The sequence below is a fragment of the Elephantulus edwardii genome, unplaced genomic scaffold, assembly GCF_000299155.1.
Source record: "Elephantulus edwardii isolate Elephantulus edwardi_28Jun2011 unplaced genomic scaffold, EleEdw1.0 scaffold00038, whole genome shotgun sequence".
Classification (NCBI taxonomy): Eukaryota; Metazoa; Chordata; class Mammalia; order Macroscelidea; family Macroscelididae; genus Elephantulus; species Elephantulus edwardii.
In genome coordinates this window covers 7,647,018-7,662,291 of record NW_006399788.1, presented here as the reverse complement: position 1 = coordinate 7,662,291, position 15,274 = coordinate 7,647,018, and the positions used below count along the sequence as shown (strand labels likewise).

At 41.7% G+C, this 15,274-nt stretch overlaps 1 protein-coding gene across 1 annotated transcript in view; it reads right to left on the bottom strand.

Annotated features, from left to right (window-relative positions):
* The window catches only part of CHMP7 (charged multivesicular body protein 7), a 24,701-nt gene extending 17,425 nt beyond the window's left edge, over window positions 1–7,276 (bottom strand). The window contains exons 1-2 of the mRNA XM_006884842.1: window positions 6,899–7,276; window positions 3,997–4,168 (exon numbers count right to left, since the gene is read on the bottom strand). Coding sequence (XP_006884904.1) covers window positions 3,997–4,168; window positions 6,899–7,197 — 471 coding nt within the window. The 5' untranslated portion in view covers window positions 7,198–7,276. The remainder of the gene's footprint in view (window positions 1–3,996; window positions 4,169–6,898) is intronic.
* Window positions 7,277–15,274: the final 7,998 nt, after the last annotated feature.

Sequence of the window (15,274 nt, the reverse complement as noted above, 5' to 3'; positions counted from 1 at the left end):
GAAAAAAAAATTTTTTAAAAGATTGAAGTTGTCGGGGAGCTCTGGTGGCCTAGTGGCAAGAAGCTGCACTGCAATCCCAGAGGAGCACGGTTTGAATCCACCAGATGCTCTGCCGGGAAAGGAGGGACAATCTCCTCCTGTACCAGTCAGATCTGATTTGACGGTACACGGCACACACACAAATAATAAAATAAAAATTAAAAAAAAAAGATTGAAGTTGTCAAGGATTACATTTTACTTATATCCACAATCAACATCCATGGAAGCAGCAGTCAAGAAATCAAACACTATATAGCAATGGGTCTATCTGCTGCCAGGTTCCCCTTTAAATTGCTAAAGAAGAGGATGTCACTTTAAAGACCAACATTCACTTGATCCAAAAAATCATGGTATTTCTAATCATCTCATATACATGTGAAAGTTCAACAATGAATAAGAAAGAATGAATAAGAATCAATGCCTTAGAACTATGGCATTGTTATTGTTGACTGCCATCGAATTGAGCGCAAGTCATAGCAACTCTATGAACAAAAGACCTAATGCCTTTCCATAACTATCATCATTTCTCTTTGCTAATGGTATTAGCAAAGAATATTGAACTTACCATGGACTGCCAAAAAAGCCAATAAAACTATCTTGGAAGAAGTGCATCCGAAACACTTCTTAGGGGGGAGCTCTGGTGGCCTAGTGGCAAGAAGCTGCACTGCAATCCCAGAGGAACGCGGTTCGAATCCACCAGATGCTCTGCCGGAGAAGGAGGCGCAATATCCTCCTGTACCAGTCAGATCTGATTTGACGGTACATGCACACAAAATAATAAAAAAAAAATTTAAAAAAAAAACAAAAAAAACCACTTCTTAGAAGTGAAAATGGTCTCTCTTAGAGGAAATTTTTCACACATACTTTGAGCATATTACCAGGAGGGGCTAGTCTTTGGAGAATGACAACAGGCTTGGTAAAACAGAAAGTAACTGAGAAAAATCAATATAATGGATAGAACCAATAGCTACAACAGTAGACTTAAGCATAGCAAAGTTTGTGAGGGTGGAATAGGCTGAAGTAATCAGGCAGTCTTTGGTTCTATAGAACACAGGGTCACTTTGAGTCACAGCCAGTGACTGAATTGGAGGGTCATTAAGAAGAACACGTCTTTTGAATGCAGAATGGTTGTGCCAAGAAACTCCCAGACCCAAGTGACAGAGAGCTATAACACTGGAAATGGTGTAAGATAGTGAGACGTGGTGGCAAGGATGGCCGAAGCATAGCAGTAGCAGAATCAAGAGACCAACACTAGACAGCAGAAAGCAGGAAGTGGTGCAGTGGGCTTCCTGGCCCATGAAGTGAGAACTCAAGAGTCTTCAGGTAGGAGATGTTCTGGCAGAGCAGGGCACATCTGGGCATAGGTCTAAATAACTTTGTACACTTGCCCAAGCAGAGCAGAGGACAGACCAGATTTGGGGTTGAGGGCTCAGAGAGAAAGCCCATCTTAATAGAATTGTGAAAAATAAGAGGGCTGTCTTTCACTGAAGACGGAAAACTTTGCCAATATGCTTCTTGATCCTGAGCTTGTTGTTATGTGCCGTCAAGTCGCTTGCGACTCATAGCAACCCTATGTACAACAGCCCTAAACCCTCCTCTATCCTGTGCCAATCGCACCGCCCCTGACACACCCATCCCGATTACCCCAGTCACTGAATCAATCCACCTCAGAGAGGGTCTTCCCCTCCTATGCCATCCCTCCACCCTCCCAAGCATGATGTCCCTCTCCAAGGACCTGTCTCTCCTTACAACATGTCCACAGTATGTCAGACGAAGCCCCAGAATCCTTGCCTCCAAGGAGCAGCCTGGTTTAATGCTCTCCAGGATGAATCTGTTTTCTTGGCAGTCCATGGTATATTCAATACTCTTCTCCAGCACCACAGCTTAAAGGCATCAATTCTCCTTCTATCCTCCCTAATCATTGTCCAACTCTCCAATGCATAACAAGTGATTGCAAAGACCATACTTTCCTAATAAATCCTTAAGTGTAAATATAATTTATAACTTCTGTGTAGCCACTGCAATGAATTATCTACTTTAGTAAAAAAGTAGAGAGGGTCATGGGAAGGATAGCTGGTGTCACAATTGATAAAAAGGTTGGAGCTTGGCCTCTGCCTTTGAGGTATCATCAGATTTAGGCTGATGCTTATTCTCCTCCACCCTTCTGAAGTCAGAGGACTTCTGACATATGCTGTCACTTTTACAGTACTCAACAAATGGTAATAACATGGCTAGATAATTAAAAACCAAAACCATTAAACTTCGTTAAAAATTGAGAAAGGTGGCAAGCTCTGGTGGCCTAGTGGCAAGAAATTGTACTACAATCCCCAAGGTGCGTGGTTCAAATCCACCAGATGCTCTGCTGGAGAAGGAGGAACAATCTCCTCCTGTATCAGTCGGATCTGATTTGATGGTACACACACACACACAAAATAATAAAAGAAAAAAAACCAATTCTCTCGGTTAACTCTTGTTCAAAGCACAATAAAACATATAAAAAAAATTGAGAAAGGCAAGATTATATAGTAAGATAAACAGATAACAATATGAAAGTTCCCAGCATACAGATGGCATTTAATATCACAAATGTAAATGTGATTATACAAGAAAATTAAGAAGAAAAAGAAAGAAACTGAAGGAACACTGAGGTTTAATTAGGAAGAAATCTACAAATGAGATCCAGAGGACTGCTTAGAGAAAATGAAGGGAAATAAGCAATGTGATGTCAAATAACTAACGGATTATAAAATTTAAAAGAGCAAGTGGTCAACAATGTAAAGGGCAGCAAAATAATCTATTAAGCTAGAGACTATAATTTTCACTAGATTTGACTGCCCTATTAGAAATTTGGAGCCCCAAATTTGGGTGATTAAGGCATTTGACTGCTAACCAAAAAGGCCAGCAGTCCAAATTCACCAGCTGCTTTACGGGAGAAAGATGCAAGTCTGCATCTGTAAAGATTTACAGCCTTGGAAATCCTAGAGGACAACTATATTTTGTGCTACAAGATTGCTATGAATTGGAGTCAACTTGATGGCAACAGGTTTGGTTTTGGTTATTAGAAATTGAGATGTTTCAACAAAGTGATACAATGCTACAAGTGATTAATCATCCAAGCAAAAAAATTTGGAAAAAACTACCAGACAACTGACAAAGAGATCGCTAAGTGTATCTTTTCCAAATAAATGTGATCCACAGGGAACTCTGGTGGCCTAGTGGTAAATAGTTTTACTACCTTCCCAAATAAAAATGATTCAGCAGAATGCAGAAATTCTCAAACAAAATTGTAACTATTACAAGGCTGTAAAATTTTAGTGAAGATAATTGCAAAATTATTTCAGCAGTACATCAATAAGGAATTACTAGAATTGCAGTGCTGGAGAAAAAGAATGAATATACTGTGATCCCATGATCAAGGCAGGACAGAAGACGGATGACTGACCAACACCGTGTACCAATGAATCAAGACTCTGTGTCTCTTTAAGACATGAGAAGTGAAGAAGAGTGAGAGACTGCAGAAGCAAGGCCATCAGTGAGCGGAGAGTGGAGAGATTTCTAGTCAGAGAAGGAAATCTGCACCTAGTTTTCTGATTTAGGAGATAGCAAAGTACAAAGTCACAAAATCCTCAGAAATCTTGACAAATTCTTGTCAATAAATGACAGAAGACAAAGCATGTTCTAAACTTTAGCTTATTATTAGTGACTATAAATAAATGCCTAGAAAAGTGAACTTAAGTCCTTATAGTTCCTAAACAAAGGATTACCCTTAAAATGTAAAAATCCAACTAACAATGTGCACCGTACAGTATAAGGGTGGTCTATATAATTTAGATAAATCCAGCTATTAGTTCTATCATTATGTAAAAAGGTACAATCTTTCTCCAGGAAATATAAAGAATGTGGAGGATTCTGTCATCAAACCAGATGATGCCCAGAACGCTCCCTTCTAATACCCACCTTAAGCAGCTCCACAGCCACAAGTACTTCCTCGGCAGGAACCTTATTATCGCCCAGCATGTTAGAAAGAGTCCACTTGAGGGGCTTCAGCAGAAAGACTCCAACTCCCCAGGAGATCCAGCTGCTGTCTACACTGGCCATGAAGTCTGACTCCCTCTGTAGCTCCCCTCGACTGCAGGGAAAGAAAGAGAGGACATGTCAAAAGTACTAAATGCAATGTTTAATCCTAGACGCCACCTCTCACACTTTATTCTCTCACTACGAGAGAGGAGAGTTATCCTCATCATATTGTTGTGTGCCATCCATTCTATTCCAACTCAGAGGGACCTTATATGACAGAACAGAATTGCTCCATGGGGTTCCATGGCTGTAATATTTACCAGTGCAGATTGCCAGGATTTTTCTCCTGTGGAGCAGCTGATGAGTTTCAAACTACTGACCTTTTGGTTAGCAGCTGAGCATTTTGCCATGATGTCACCAGAGCTCCTTATGACCATCATAACTACCATTTACTGGGTTTTTACTATATGCAGTCCTGGGGCATTGTGCATTATGTGTTGGGCTACTAAACAAAAGGTTAGCAGTTCAAATCCACCAGCCACTCCCTGAACAAAAGCTAGGAAGTCTCCTCTCAAAAAGATTTACAGAAACTTAGTGGAGGGTTGCTGTGAGTTGGAACTGACTCAATGACAATAAGTTGATGTGCAGCACTGTTTTTATGCTCCAGCTCTAAGGCCGACAGCAGTCTGTAAGATAAATAGTGGCACCAGCATTTTAATTAATGAGAGCACAGTGGGAGTGAGAAGTGATTAGGGAGTTCTGATGGAATAGGTGGTGGAGAGTTGTGCTGTGCTGTGGTTCAAATCCACCAGTGGCTCCTTGTAAGAAAGATGGGCAATCACTGCGAGTACAATTCCCAGTCTCTCAAAAGCCTGTAGGAGGGCCAGTTACGAGTCGGTTCTCATTTGACAGTAATGAGTTTGAGAGGGTTTTCTGAGATGTCATTTTCAAGGTAAGGAGACTAAATCTAAACTAGGATTTGTCTGGCTCCAACATGCAAGTTCCAGTAAGGTAAGAGAGGGATGGGAGGGTATAGGACTTAGGTTGAAATTTGCTTTTACAAATTCAGTTCAAAACAATAAAATGAGAGTAACATAGTGGACTGTTTCCCAACGCAAAACATTTAGGATGAATACAAGGATTCAGGAAAGGGGCTTCGTACAATCAGTAATCTAGGGTGATAATGAAAAGCTAGAATTTTATGGTACTGGTAATAATAACAGCAGCTAACTTTGCTGAATGTTTGTTTACCAAAGACCAGGCAGGCACTTCATAAAGAATCTCTTCAAATCTTCACAATAAACCTCAGTATACAATTATCACTGTTGTTTATAATTGCTTAAATAAAGGCTTAACGAAGTTGTGGAATTTTTTCAATCATATAATTTTGGAAGTGGTAGCCCAGGTTCTTGGGCCCCTGATGCTTCCTCAAGAGGTAGTAGCTTCCTAAGAAATTCTTCAAATGCCAAAAACAGTCAAGCATCAAGAAACTTCAGTGAGTAGCTTTCCTTGACTATAGAGAGAACTCATGAAAATGACATTAACGGCCTCTGGATCAGAAGTCATCAATAATTATTCTGCTGGAACAAGGAAGACTGGTTTTGTCTCTCACTGACTTCTCTGGCCACAATCTCCCCTCCTCCTTCCTCACTTCAAGTATGAATCAAAACTTTCTCCAAAGTTCACTTTCTTACAAATTTCAGAGAAAGTCTTACCACATCAATATCAAACAACAGAAAAAAAACCAAGCCAAAAAATGCCAGTGTTGCTGTCAAGTTAATTTTAACTCATAGTTCTTTTTTTTTTTTTTTTAACTCATAGTTCTATACAACAGAGCATCATATCTTTTTCCTTGGAATGATTTCAGTTAGTAGCTGAGAACTTAACTCATAGCATCACCAAGGATCCTTAACCAATGAAAAAGTATAGGGAATAAAAGTAGTGAAGAAATCATACAGTTCTTAATTAAAAAGAGAAACAAATTACAAAAACAAACCAATAAACAAACATCAAGGTTTCAATTACCCTTACATGCACTTAGCAAAGTACTATGCTAGACTAGCCTTGGTATGACATGTATAGTATAATTGATTCAGAAACAGAAGTCCTGGGCTGCATTCTTAGGACCTGTAACTAGCTGTGTAACCTTAATGAGACACTTGACCCCTCTGAAGATCAGCTTCCTCTTCTGTCTGTTCAGGATAACACTATCATCTCACCCACAGCTCTGCTGAGCGGCTCAGATGAAAGAGTATAAGAAAAATACCTGCAAAGTGTACCTCTGTTGCACGTCAATGCTATTTCCTCAGAAAAGCTTTCAAACATTGTACCTATTGTACCTACAGGACTTTCTCACCAAGGTACTCAGAAAAGCCCTCATTCTCATGCCCTCTCTGCTCCAAATGATACGTGCCAAGGACATGCCAGGATAGGTATGCCAGGGCATTGTTGGCAAGACTACCACACTCTTCTTCTTAGCTCGGATCCTCTTAATTGAATAAGTTTTTTCCCCTCACAAACCTGTTTTAGTAATAATTTAAATGTGGATGACCCCTAAGAAATAAGGATCCTTGCCAGATCTGTCACCTGTGCCACAATGGTCTTTCATCATCGGGATGCCACCTAACTGGGGTATTCCGGTCCCTAGGCACCCCACATTTTTTTTCTCTCTCCCTTTAAGCACACCTAGTCCAACCTCCTAGTCTTCCACTTTAAGCTAAACACCTACTCTGTGCCAGACTGGGCCAGGTGTGCTGTCAGCGAACAGGACCCTGTCCCCGCCTGCAGGGAGAGGCCCCGGCGCCCGCCCCCAGCCCGGCCCGGCCCCGGCCCGCCCCCTCACCGCAGCAGGTCCTGCAGGACCGTGGCCAGCCCCAGCGGGACGCTGCCCTTCCGCTGAAAGGCCTCCTGCAAGTCTCGCAGACGCAGACGCACCACCCCCTGGCGGCGACTGTGGCTCAACACTAAGGGCGCCCAGAAGCCCATCTTGCTGTCCCAGTCGGTGCTGTTCACCTCCCGACTCCTTTTGAAGGCGGAGAACAGAAAGGACATGCGCTCCTCATCCTCCTCCCATTCCGGGGGCAGTAGGCCCGCCGGATCTCCCCCGGCCGCGGCCTCAGCCTCCCGCTCCGGGAACCACATCGGAACCCCAGCCCCGCCAAGGCTCCAAACACAACCCCAGCCTCGGTTCCCTTCCGCCCTCGTTCCCTCCCGGCTTCCGTTCCTTGACCGCCTCTTCCTCTGTCATCACGTCACCGCCGCCCGCAGCGTGACAGAAGTCCTGCGCATCCTCGCTGCGCATGCGTCGACCTATCCTTTCCCCAGAAGACGGGATGATGACATTTTCAGAGATTCGCAGAACGCCTGCGCCGACTGGGTGGGCTGTAGTCTTTGTGAGGAAAGTAGAGCTTCTTGCATTCGTGGCCGTTGGGGGCGCTTTTTGCTACTTCAGGAATCACAGAGTTTAGTGAAGCGCTACAGAAAGGCGTAGAAATACACTACTAACTTGTAGTGGCAGGGAGCGCTGGTGGCCTAATGGTAAGCAGCCGCGCTGCAATCCCAAAGGAATCAGCCAGCTGCTCTGTGGGAGAAGATGGGCAATCTTCTCCCTTGCGATTTACTGCCTCTGAAAACCAGCTAGAGAATCTCCTGTGGGATCGGTTCAGGCTCAATGGCACAATTTGTAGTGGTGGTTTCAGATAAATAAAAATGCGTAAGTCCTGGATCTTGGTTTATCAGTAGTTCTTCAGGCTTTACTTAAAATTCCGATATACATGTTATGATAATGTCATCAAGAAAATACTTAACAGTATGAGTGAAGCTCTGTGATAGTGTATCCCTTGATTTTGAGAGGTATGTAAGCTTTCACTACTCTTCCTTCCCACCTCCCATCTTTATCCTCGCATCAGTATTCCTGTTGTGTGGAGTCTAGTCAATTCCGACTCTGTAGCAACCTTACAGGACAGAGTAGAATTGTTCCATAGGATTTCCCAGGCTGTAATCGCGGCCACCAGAGCTCGGTGCTCTAGGACTGTAATCCTAAACAATTGCGCTGCTTCTCTAGAGATGTCTTTCTATTGGTGTGAATACACTAGCAATCTTTTCTCTTGCCGTTTATAGCCTCAGAAACTCATGGTAGGGTAGCTAGTTGTCAGTATGGCAAATCTCCAGGGCTGAACTACTGGTGGATTTGAACCTTTGACCTTTCAGTTAGCACCCAGTGCTTCACATTGGCACCAGGCACTTTATGAATATCCTTAAAAGCCCAGCTTAATTAAAATTTTTCTTAAAATGTTCTCTTACTGTTATCATTGGTGTCCCTTGACAAGCTAGCGATTCCTAATTGTTAGTTCCATGTTAGGTCCATGACGACTTATAGCCACCGTATGAACAAAAAAGTCTGAATGTTACCCTGTCATGCACTATCCTCCTAATGTTGTTAATTACTGTACAATTTGAACAGATCTATAGTTGATCCTCCAGCAGGTTTTCAGAGGCAGGAAACAGCACAGGAGGGGATTGCCCATCTTTTTCCTGCAAAGCAGCTGGTGGGATTCAAAGCATGTACTTTACTTTGGATTGGCAGCACAACCCCTTACCAGTAAGCCACCAGTGCTTTCTATCCTCATAATGTTGTGTGTGTCTAGTGGAAACCAACCCATAGCTGATCCTGTAAAGGTTTTCAGAGACAGTAAATCACACGGGAATAGACTGTCTATCCTCACTTGGGGCAGCTGGTGAATTTGAAACCATGTGCCTTTGGGAATACAGTGCAGTTTCTTACCAATGTTGTTATGTGCTGTTGATTCTCTTGCAATTTATAGCGACCCCATGTACAGCAGCTCTGAACCTTGCTCTGTCTTGAGCCAACCTCATTGTTTCTGATACACCTACCTCCATTATCCCAGTCACTGAGTCAATCCATCTCATCCAGGGTCTTCCTGTCTTGTGCTGTCCCTCCATTCTTCCAATCATGATGTCCTTCTCCATGGACTGGTACCTCCTTGCAAAATGTCCAAAGTGTGTCAGAAGAAGCTACAGAATCCTTACCTCTAAGGAACAACCTGTCTCACCCTCTAAAGGATGAGTCTGTTTCTTCTTCTAGCAGTCCATGGTATATTCAATACCGTTTTCTAGCACCACAACTCAAAGGCACCAATTCTTCTATCATTCTTAGTTGTTGACCAGCTTTCTGATGCATAGCAAGTAATCATGAAGACCATGGCCTTGACCAGGTACAGCTTAGTCTCTAGACTGACATCATTGCCCTTCAGTACTCTGGAGAGGTCTCTGACAGCAGAATTTCCCAGGGCAATTCTTACCAATAGGAGTCAATATTGATTATGGTGCGAATGGGGGAGTGTTCCATTTCGTCTGTTGTATGTGGTAGGGTCACTTAGAGTCAGAGTTGACTGCTAGCACAACAGTCAATCCCTGCACCTTTCCTAGTTTCCTGAAGATATACATGATGATGTATATGTCTTACTATGACACATAAACAGTAACAAAACCCAGTTAACAACAGGTCAGTTCTGATTCACAGGAAGTCCATGTGCAGCTCTTAATTCAGAGCAGAGCCGCACTCCATAGTTTTCAAGGCTGTCACCCTTTGAAAAGCATATCCTCTCGCCTTCTGAGGTGTTTCAGTAGCCTCAAACTGCTAACTATTTGCATCACTAAATGATACACAGAAGGTGCTGAATAAGTATAAACTGAAAAGTGGGTAAGTTGACCCTTGCCCTTCAATTATCTTAGAATTTAAGAGAGTTCATATAAACACTTCTTGGTGTGGTCAGGGTCCAAGATCATGTCATTATGCAAAAATCAGCATTATGCAAACACAGAAAATGATCACTTCCCATGACAAAGTGGAGGATGACTAAATATCCTCACATTAACTTCTAAACCCTATCATTAAATAATTGCTAAGTTTCATCAATATTTAATGTATTATTACACAAAAAGCACACAATTCTACATTTGTATGCCAACTTCTCCCTCCCCTTGAAGACTGTCTTGGTAAACACTCTATGTTGACTGTTTTACTGAAACATAATGAAAATAAATAAGCATAGCAGTGCTTAGGAAAATATCTCCCAGTGGTGAGGGAACAACTGACAGACCAAGTTAGAAGGTGCATACTACTGGTGCAAAAAGGACATAGTAACTGTCAGATTGCATCACTGCCTAACTAGAGCATCACTGAGAATTATGCCTAGCCAGGTTGACACATAGTCTTAATACACTTGTTTTTAATATGCTATTGAGTCGGTTGCAACTCATAGTGACCCTGTACAACAGTTCTGAACTCTGCTCTATCCCGAACCAACCTTAATGCCTCTGACACACCGACCCCCATTACCCCAGTCGCTGAGTCAATTCATCTCTTCCAGGGTCTTCCTCTCTTGCACTGTCTTAATATGCTTAGTATTAGTTAACGCATAGTGTTTTGGGAACTAGCATTATACTCCTGCCTTAGACATCTGTATTCATTATTGCCAAGTTGTTATGTGCCATCGAGTCACCTGCGACTCATAGCAACACTATGTACAATAGTTCTGAAGCCTGCCCTGTCCTGAGCCGGTCTCACTGACTTTGACACCCATCTCATCCAGCGTCTTCCTCTCCTGAGCTGTCCCCTCCACCCTTCCAAGCATGATGTACTTCTCCAAGGATCAGTCCTCCTGGCTACATGCCCAAAGTATGTAAAATGGAGCTTCAAAATCCTAGCCTCCTAGGATCGTAGGAGAAACTTGATTTCACCCTCTCCAAGACAGACTTATTTATTTTCTTGACTCTTCTCCAGCACCACAGCTCAAAGGCATCAATTTTCTATCATCCCTAGTTATTGTCTAGCTTTCAGATGCATAGCAAGTAATTGCGAAGACCATGGACTGGATCAGATACATCTTAGTCTCTAGACTGAAACTGTTGCTTCTCAGTACCTTGAAAAGGTCCTGGACAGCAGATTTTCCTAATGCAATTTGCCTTTTGATTTCTTGGCTGCTGGTGCCAAAAGTGTTGATAGTAGAGCCAAACAAGCTGTAACTGTTAACAGTCTCAATCTCTTCTTCATCCATCATGGTGCTGCCAATTGGCCCAGTGTGAGAATTTTTGTCTTCTTGATGTTGAGCTTCAATCTCTATTGAAGACTACAGTCCTTAATTTTCTGCAGCAAGCACTTCAAGTCCTCCTCAGTTTCAGTGAGCAAGGTTGTATCATCTGCATAATGCAGGTTGTTCATAAGTCTTTCTCCAATCCTGATGCTATATTCCTTCTCATAGAGTCCAGCCTCCCAAATGATCTGTTCAGCATATAGAATGAAAAGGTATGGAGACAGGATGCATCCCTGACACACTCCCTGATTTTGAACCATGCAGTACCTCCCTCTCTGTTCTGAGGACTGCTTCCTGGCCCAAGTATAGGTTTTGCTTAGGCACAACCAAACGTTCTGAGACTCCCATTCTCCTCTAAACAACAATTTATTGTGATCAATACAGTCAAATGCCTTTGTATAGTCAATGCAACACCAATAGATATTCTTCTGGTACCCTTTACTTTCTGCAAAGCTCAATTGGATGTTGGCAATAATGCCTCTAATGCCATGGCCTCTTCTAAACCCAGCTTGTATTTCTGGTAGTTCTCTGTCAATGTACTGTTCAAGACATTTCTGGATCATCTTCAGCAGGATTATTTTGCTTGATATTTTGATATGAGTGATATATTATGATAATTACCATACTCTGTTGGGTCACCTTTTTTTTTAAATAGGAATAAATATGGATCTTTGTCAGTCAGTTGGCCAGGTAGTTGTCCTCCAGATTTCTTGGCACAGCCTTGATAATGCACAAAATAGTCACATAGTGGATGGGGTTTTTTACTACTCTAAATGCAAAATGTTGAATGTTGTTGTTGTTGTTTGGTATCGAGTCGATCATGACTCATGAATAACACGCCTGAACCCTAATCTATCCTGTGCCATCCTTGCAATCCTTGATACACCCAAGGCCACGGTACTGCTACAGTCACTGCATCAGTCCATCTCCTTGAGGGTCTTCCTCTCTTTCATTGACCCTACAGCCTCTGAAGCACAATGTCCTTTTCTAAGGATGGGCTTCTCCTCACAACAACATGTCCAAGGTATGTGAGATGAAGTTTTACTATCCTTGTTTCCAAGGAACACCCTGGTTGCATCTTCTCCAAGACATATTTGCTCTTTTGGCCATCCATGGGATATTCAGTACTCTTCTCTGATAACACAACTTGAAGACATCAATTCTTCTTCTGTCATCCTTAGTCTATGTCCAACTTTCAAATGCAAAAGAAGTAACTGAAAAGACCATGGCTTGGATCAGATGCACCTTAGTCTTCAAAATGACATCGCTGCTCCTTAATACCTTGGAGAGGTCCTTGACAGAAGACTTTCCTAACACAACGTAACTTTAAAAAAAAAAACCCTTATTATTATTTTTTAATGTGTGTACTATCAAATAGGATCTGACTGGTACAGGAGGTGATTATTCCTCCTTCTTCAACAGAGCATCTGGTGGATTTGAACTGTGTACCTCTGGTATTGCAGTGCAGCTTCTTGCCACTAGGCCACCAGAGCTTGCCAACACAATGTATCTTTTGACTTCTTGAATGCTGTTGCCAAAGTGTTGATTGGGGGTCCAAGCAAAATGAAATAGTTCAATTTCATCTTTGAACTACTTCAATCTTCTCTCCATTTATGATGGTTTTGTTTATCGGCCCAGTGGGATGGGGTTTTGTTTCCTGAATGTTGAGATGTAATTCATATTGAAGGCTGTAGTCTTTGATCTTCTGCAATAAATATCTCAGGTCCTCATGTTCAGCAAGAATGATACTGCCAACTGTGTAACACAGGTTTTTAGATGAGTCTTCCTCTGATTCTGATACCACATTCTCCTTCATAAAGTTCAGCCACATGAATGTTTTGCTCTGCATATACTTTGAATAGGTATGGAGAAAGGATATAGCCCGATACATATCTTACCTGAATCTAAACCATTCAGTGTTCCCCTCTTCTGCTTGGAAAATAGCCTCCTGGTCTAGATATAGGTTTCACATGCACATAATTAAGTGTTCTGGGATTTCATTCTTCTCAATGTTAGTCATAATTTGTTATAATCCACATAGTCAATGCCTTTGCACAGTCAATAAGCACAAGCAGACATCCTTCTGGTATTGTCTGCTTTTCTTCTAGATCCATCGACATCAACAATAATATATCTGGTGCCGTAGCCTCTTCTAGACTCAGCTTGAACTTCTGCCAGTTCCCTGTTTTATTGTTCCAACTGTTTTTGGATGATCTTCAGCAAGATTTTAGTTGAGTGCAATATTAATGATATTGTTTGATAATTTCTGCATTCTCTTGGATAACTTTTCTTGTTCTTCAGTTCTTTCAGCTTAAGAAATACTGGGCATGTTCTTCCCATGTGGTTTTCTAACTCTAACTCTTTGCATATTCCATTGTAATGTTTTGTTTTTGTCATCTGGAGCTGCCTTTTAAAATCTTCGTTTAGCTCTCTTACTTGGCATTTCTTCCCCTTGTTTTAGTTTCTTTTCAATCCAGTGCAAGTTTCAGAGTCTTTTATAACATTCCTTTTGGCCCTTTCTTTCTTGCTTCACTCTGTAGAGATCTTTTGCTTTCTTCATGGATGGTGTGCTTTATAGCATCCCACAACTCATCTGGTTGTGGCATAATGAATACCAGTGCTGATATCAGATAAATGTTGGCCGAAAGCAGAGAATATCAGAAAGATATTTATTTGTATTTTATTGATTATGTAAAGGAATTTGCTTTTGTGGATCATAACACACTATGGATAACACTGAGTAGAATGAGAATTTCAGAACTCTTTTATGCTCATACAAGACCTACACATAGACCAAAAAGTAGTTGTCTGAACAGAAGAAGGAGACATTGTGTGGTATAAAATTAGGAAATGTTGGTGGCAGGGCTATATCCTTTCTTCATACCTATTCAGTCTGTATGCTGAGGAAATCAGTGAAGAAGCCAGACTGTTAGAAGAAGAATGTAGCATTAGGGAGCTCTGGTGGCCTAGTGGGAAGAAGCTACGCTGCAATCCCAGAGGTATGCAGTTCGAATCCACTAGATGCTCTGCTGGAGAAAGAGCAGCAATCTCCTCCTGTGCCAATCAGATCCAATTTGATGGTACAAACAAAAAATAATAAAATAAAAAGAATGTATCATCAGGATTCACCAACCTGCAATATGCAAATGATAAAATTTCACTTGCAGAAAGTGAAAAAGACTAAAGCACTTATTGCAGAAGATCAAGAACTATAGCCTTCAATATGGATTACATCTTAACATCAAGAAAACAAAAATCTTCACCACAGGACCAACAGGCAACATTATGGTAGGTGGAGACAAGACTGAAATTGCCAAGGATTTAATTTTACTTGGATTCACAATCAATAGCATGCCAGCAGCAGCTAAGAAATCAAAAGATGTATTGTACTGGGAAAATCTGCTGTCAAGAATCTCTTTAAAGTGCTAAAGAACAAAGATGCCAATTTAAAGACTAAGTTGCAGTTGCTTTCTATGCATCTGAAAGTTGCACAATGGCTACCAGTGCTTCCAACAATAAATAAAGAAGACTAAAAAAAGAATCAGTGTGTGTGTGTGTGTGTGTGCGTGTGTGTGTGTGTGTGTGTGATTCTGATATTTATAAAGATTCCCTTAACTGTAGGAATTCCACAAAAGAGCAAAGCTGTGCATTTGGTTTCTGAGAGAAAAATCAGAGCCCCTTGAAGAGATGACCTTAAGAGGAAAGGGGTGGCAAACATTAAATGCTGATGAGGTTGCGGAGAAACTGGAGCCCTTATTCACTGTTGGTGGGAGTGTAAAATGGTGCAGCCACTATGGAAAGCAGTATGACACTTTCTCAAAAAGTTGGAAATAGAAATACCATTTGACCCAGCAATTCCACTGCTGGGAATATACCCTAAAGAAACCATAACTGCCATCCAAGCAGATATATGCACATCTATGTTTATTATGGCTTTGTTCACAATAGCAAAGAGTTGGAAACAACCCAAGTGCCCACCAACAAACAAATGGCTAGAGAAGCTGTGGCACACAATGGAATACAGTGCTGAATTGCAAAACAAGGAACTCATGAAATGTTATACAAAATGGGTGACCCTGGAGTACATTATGCTGAGTGAAATA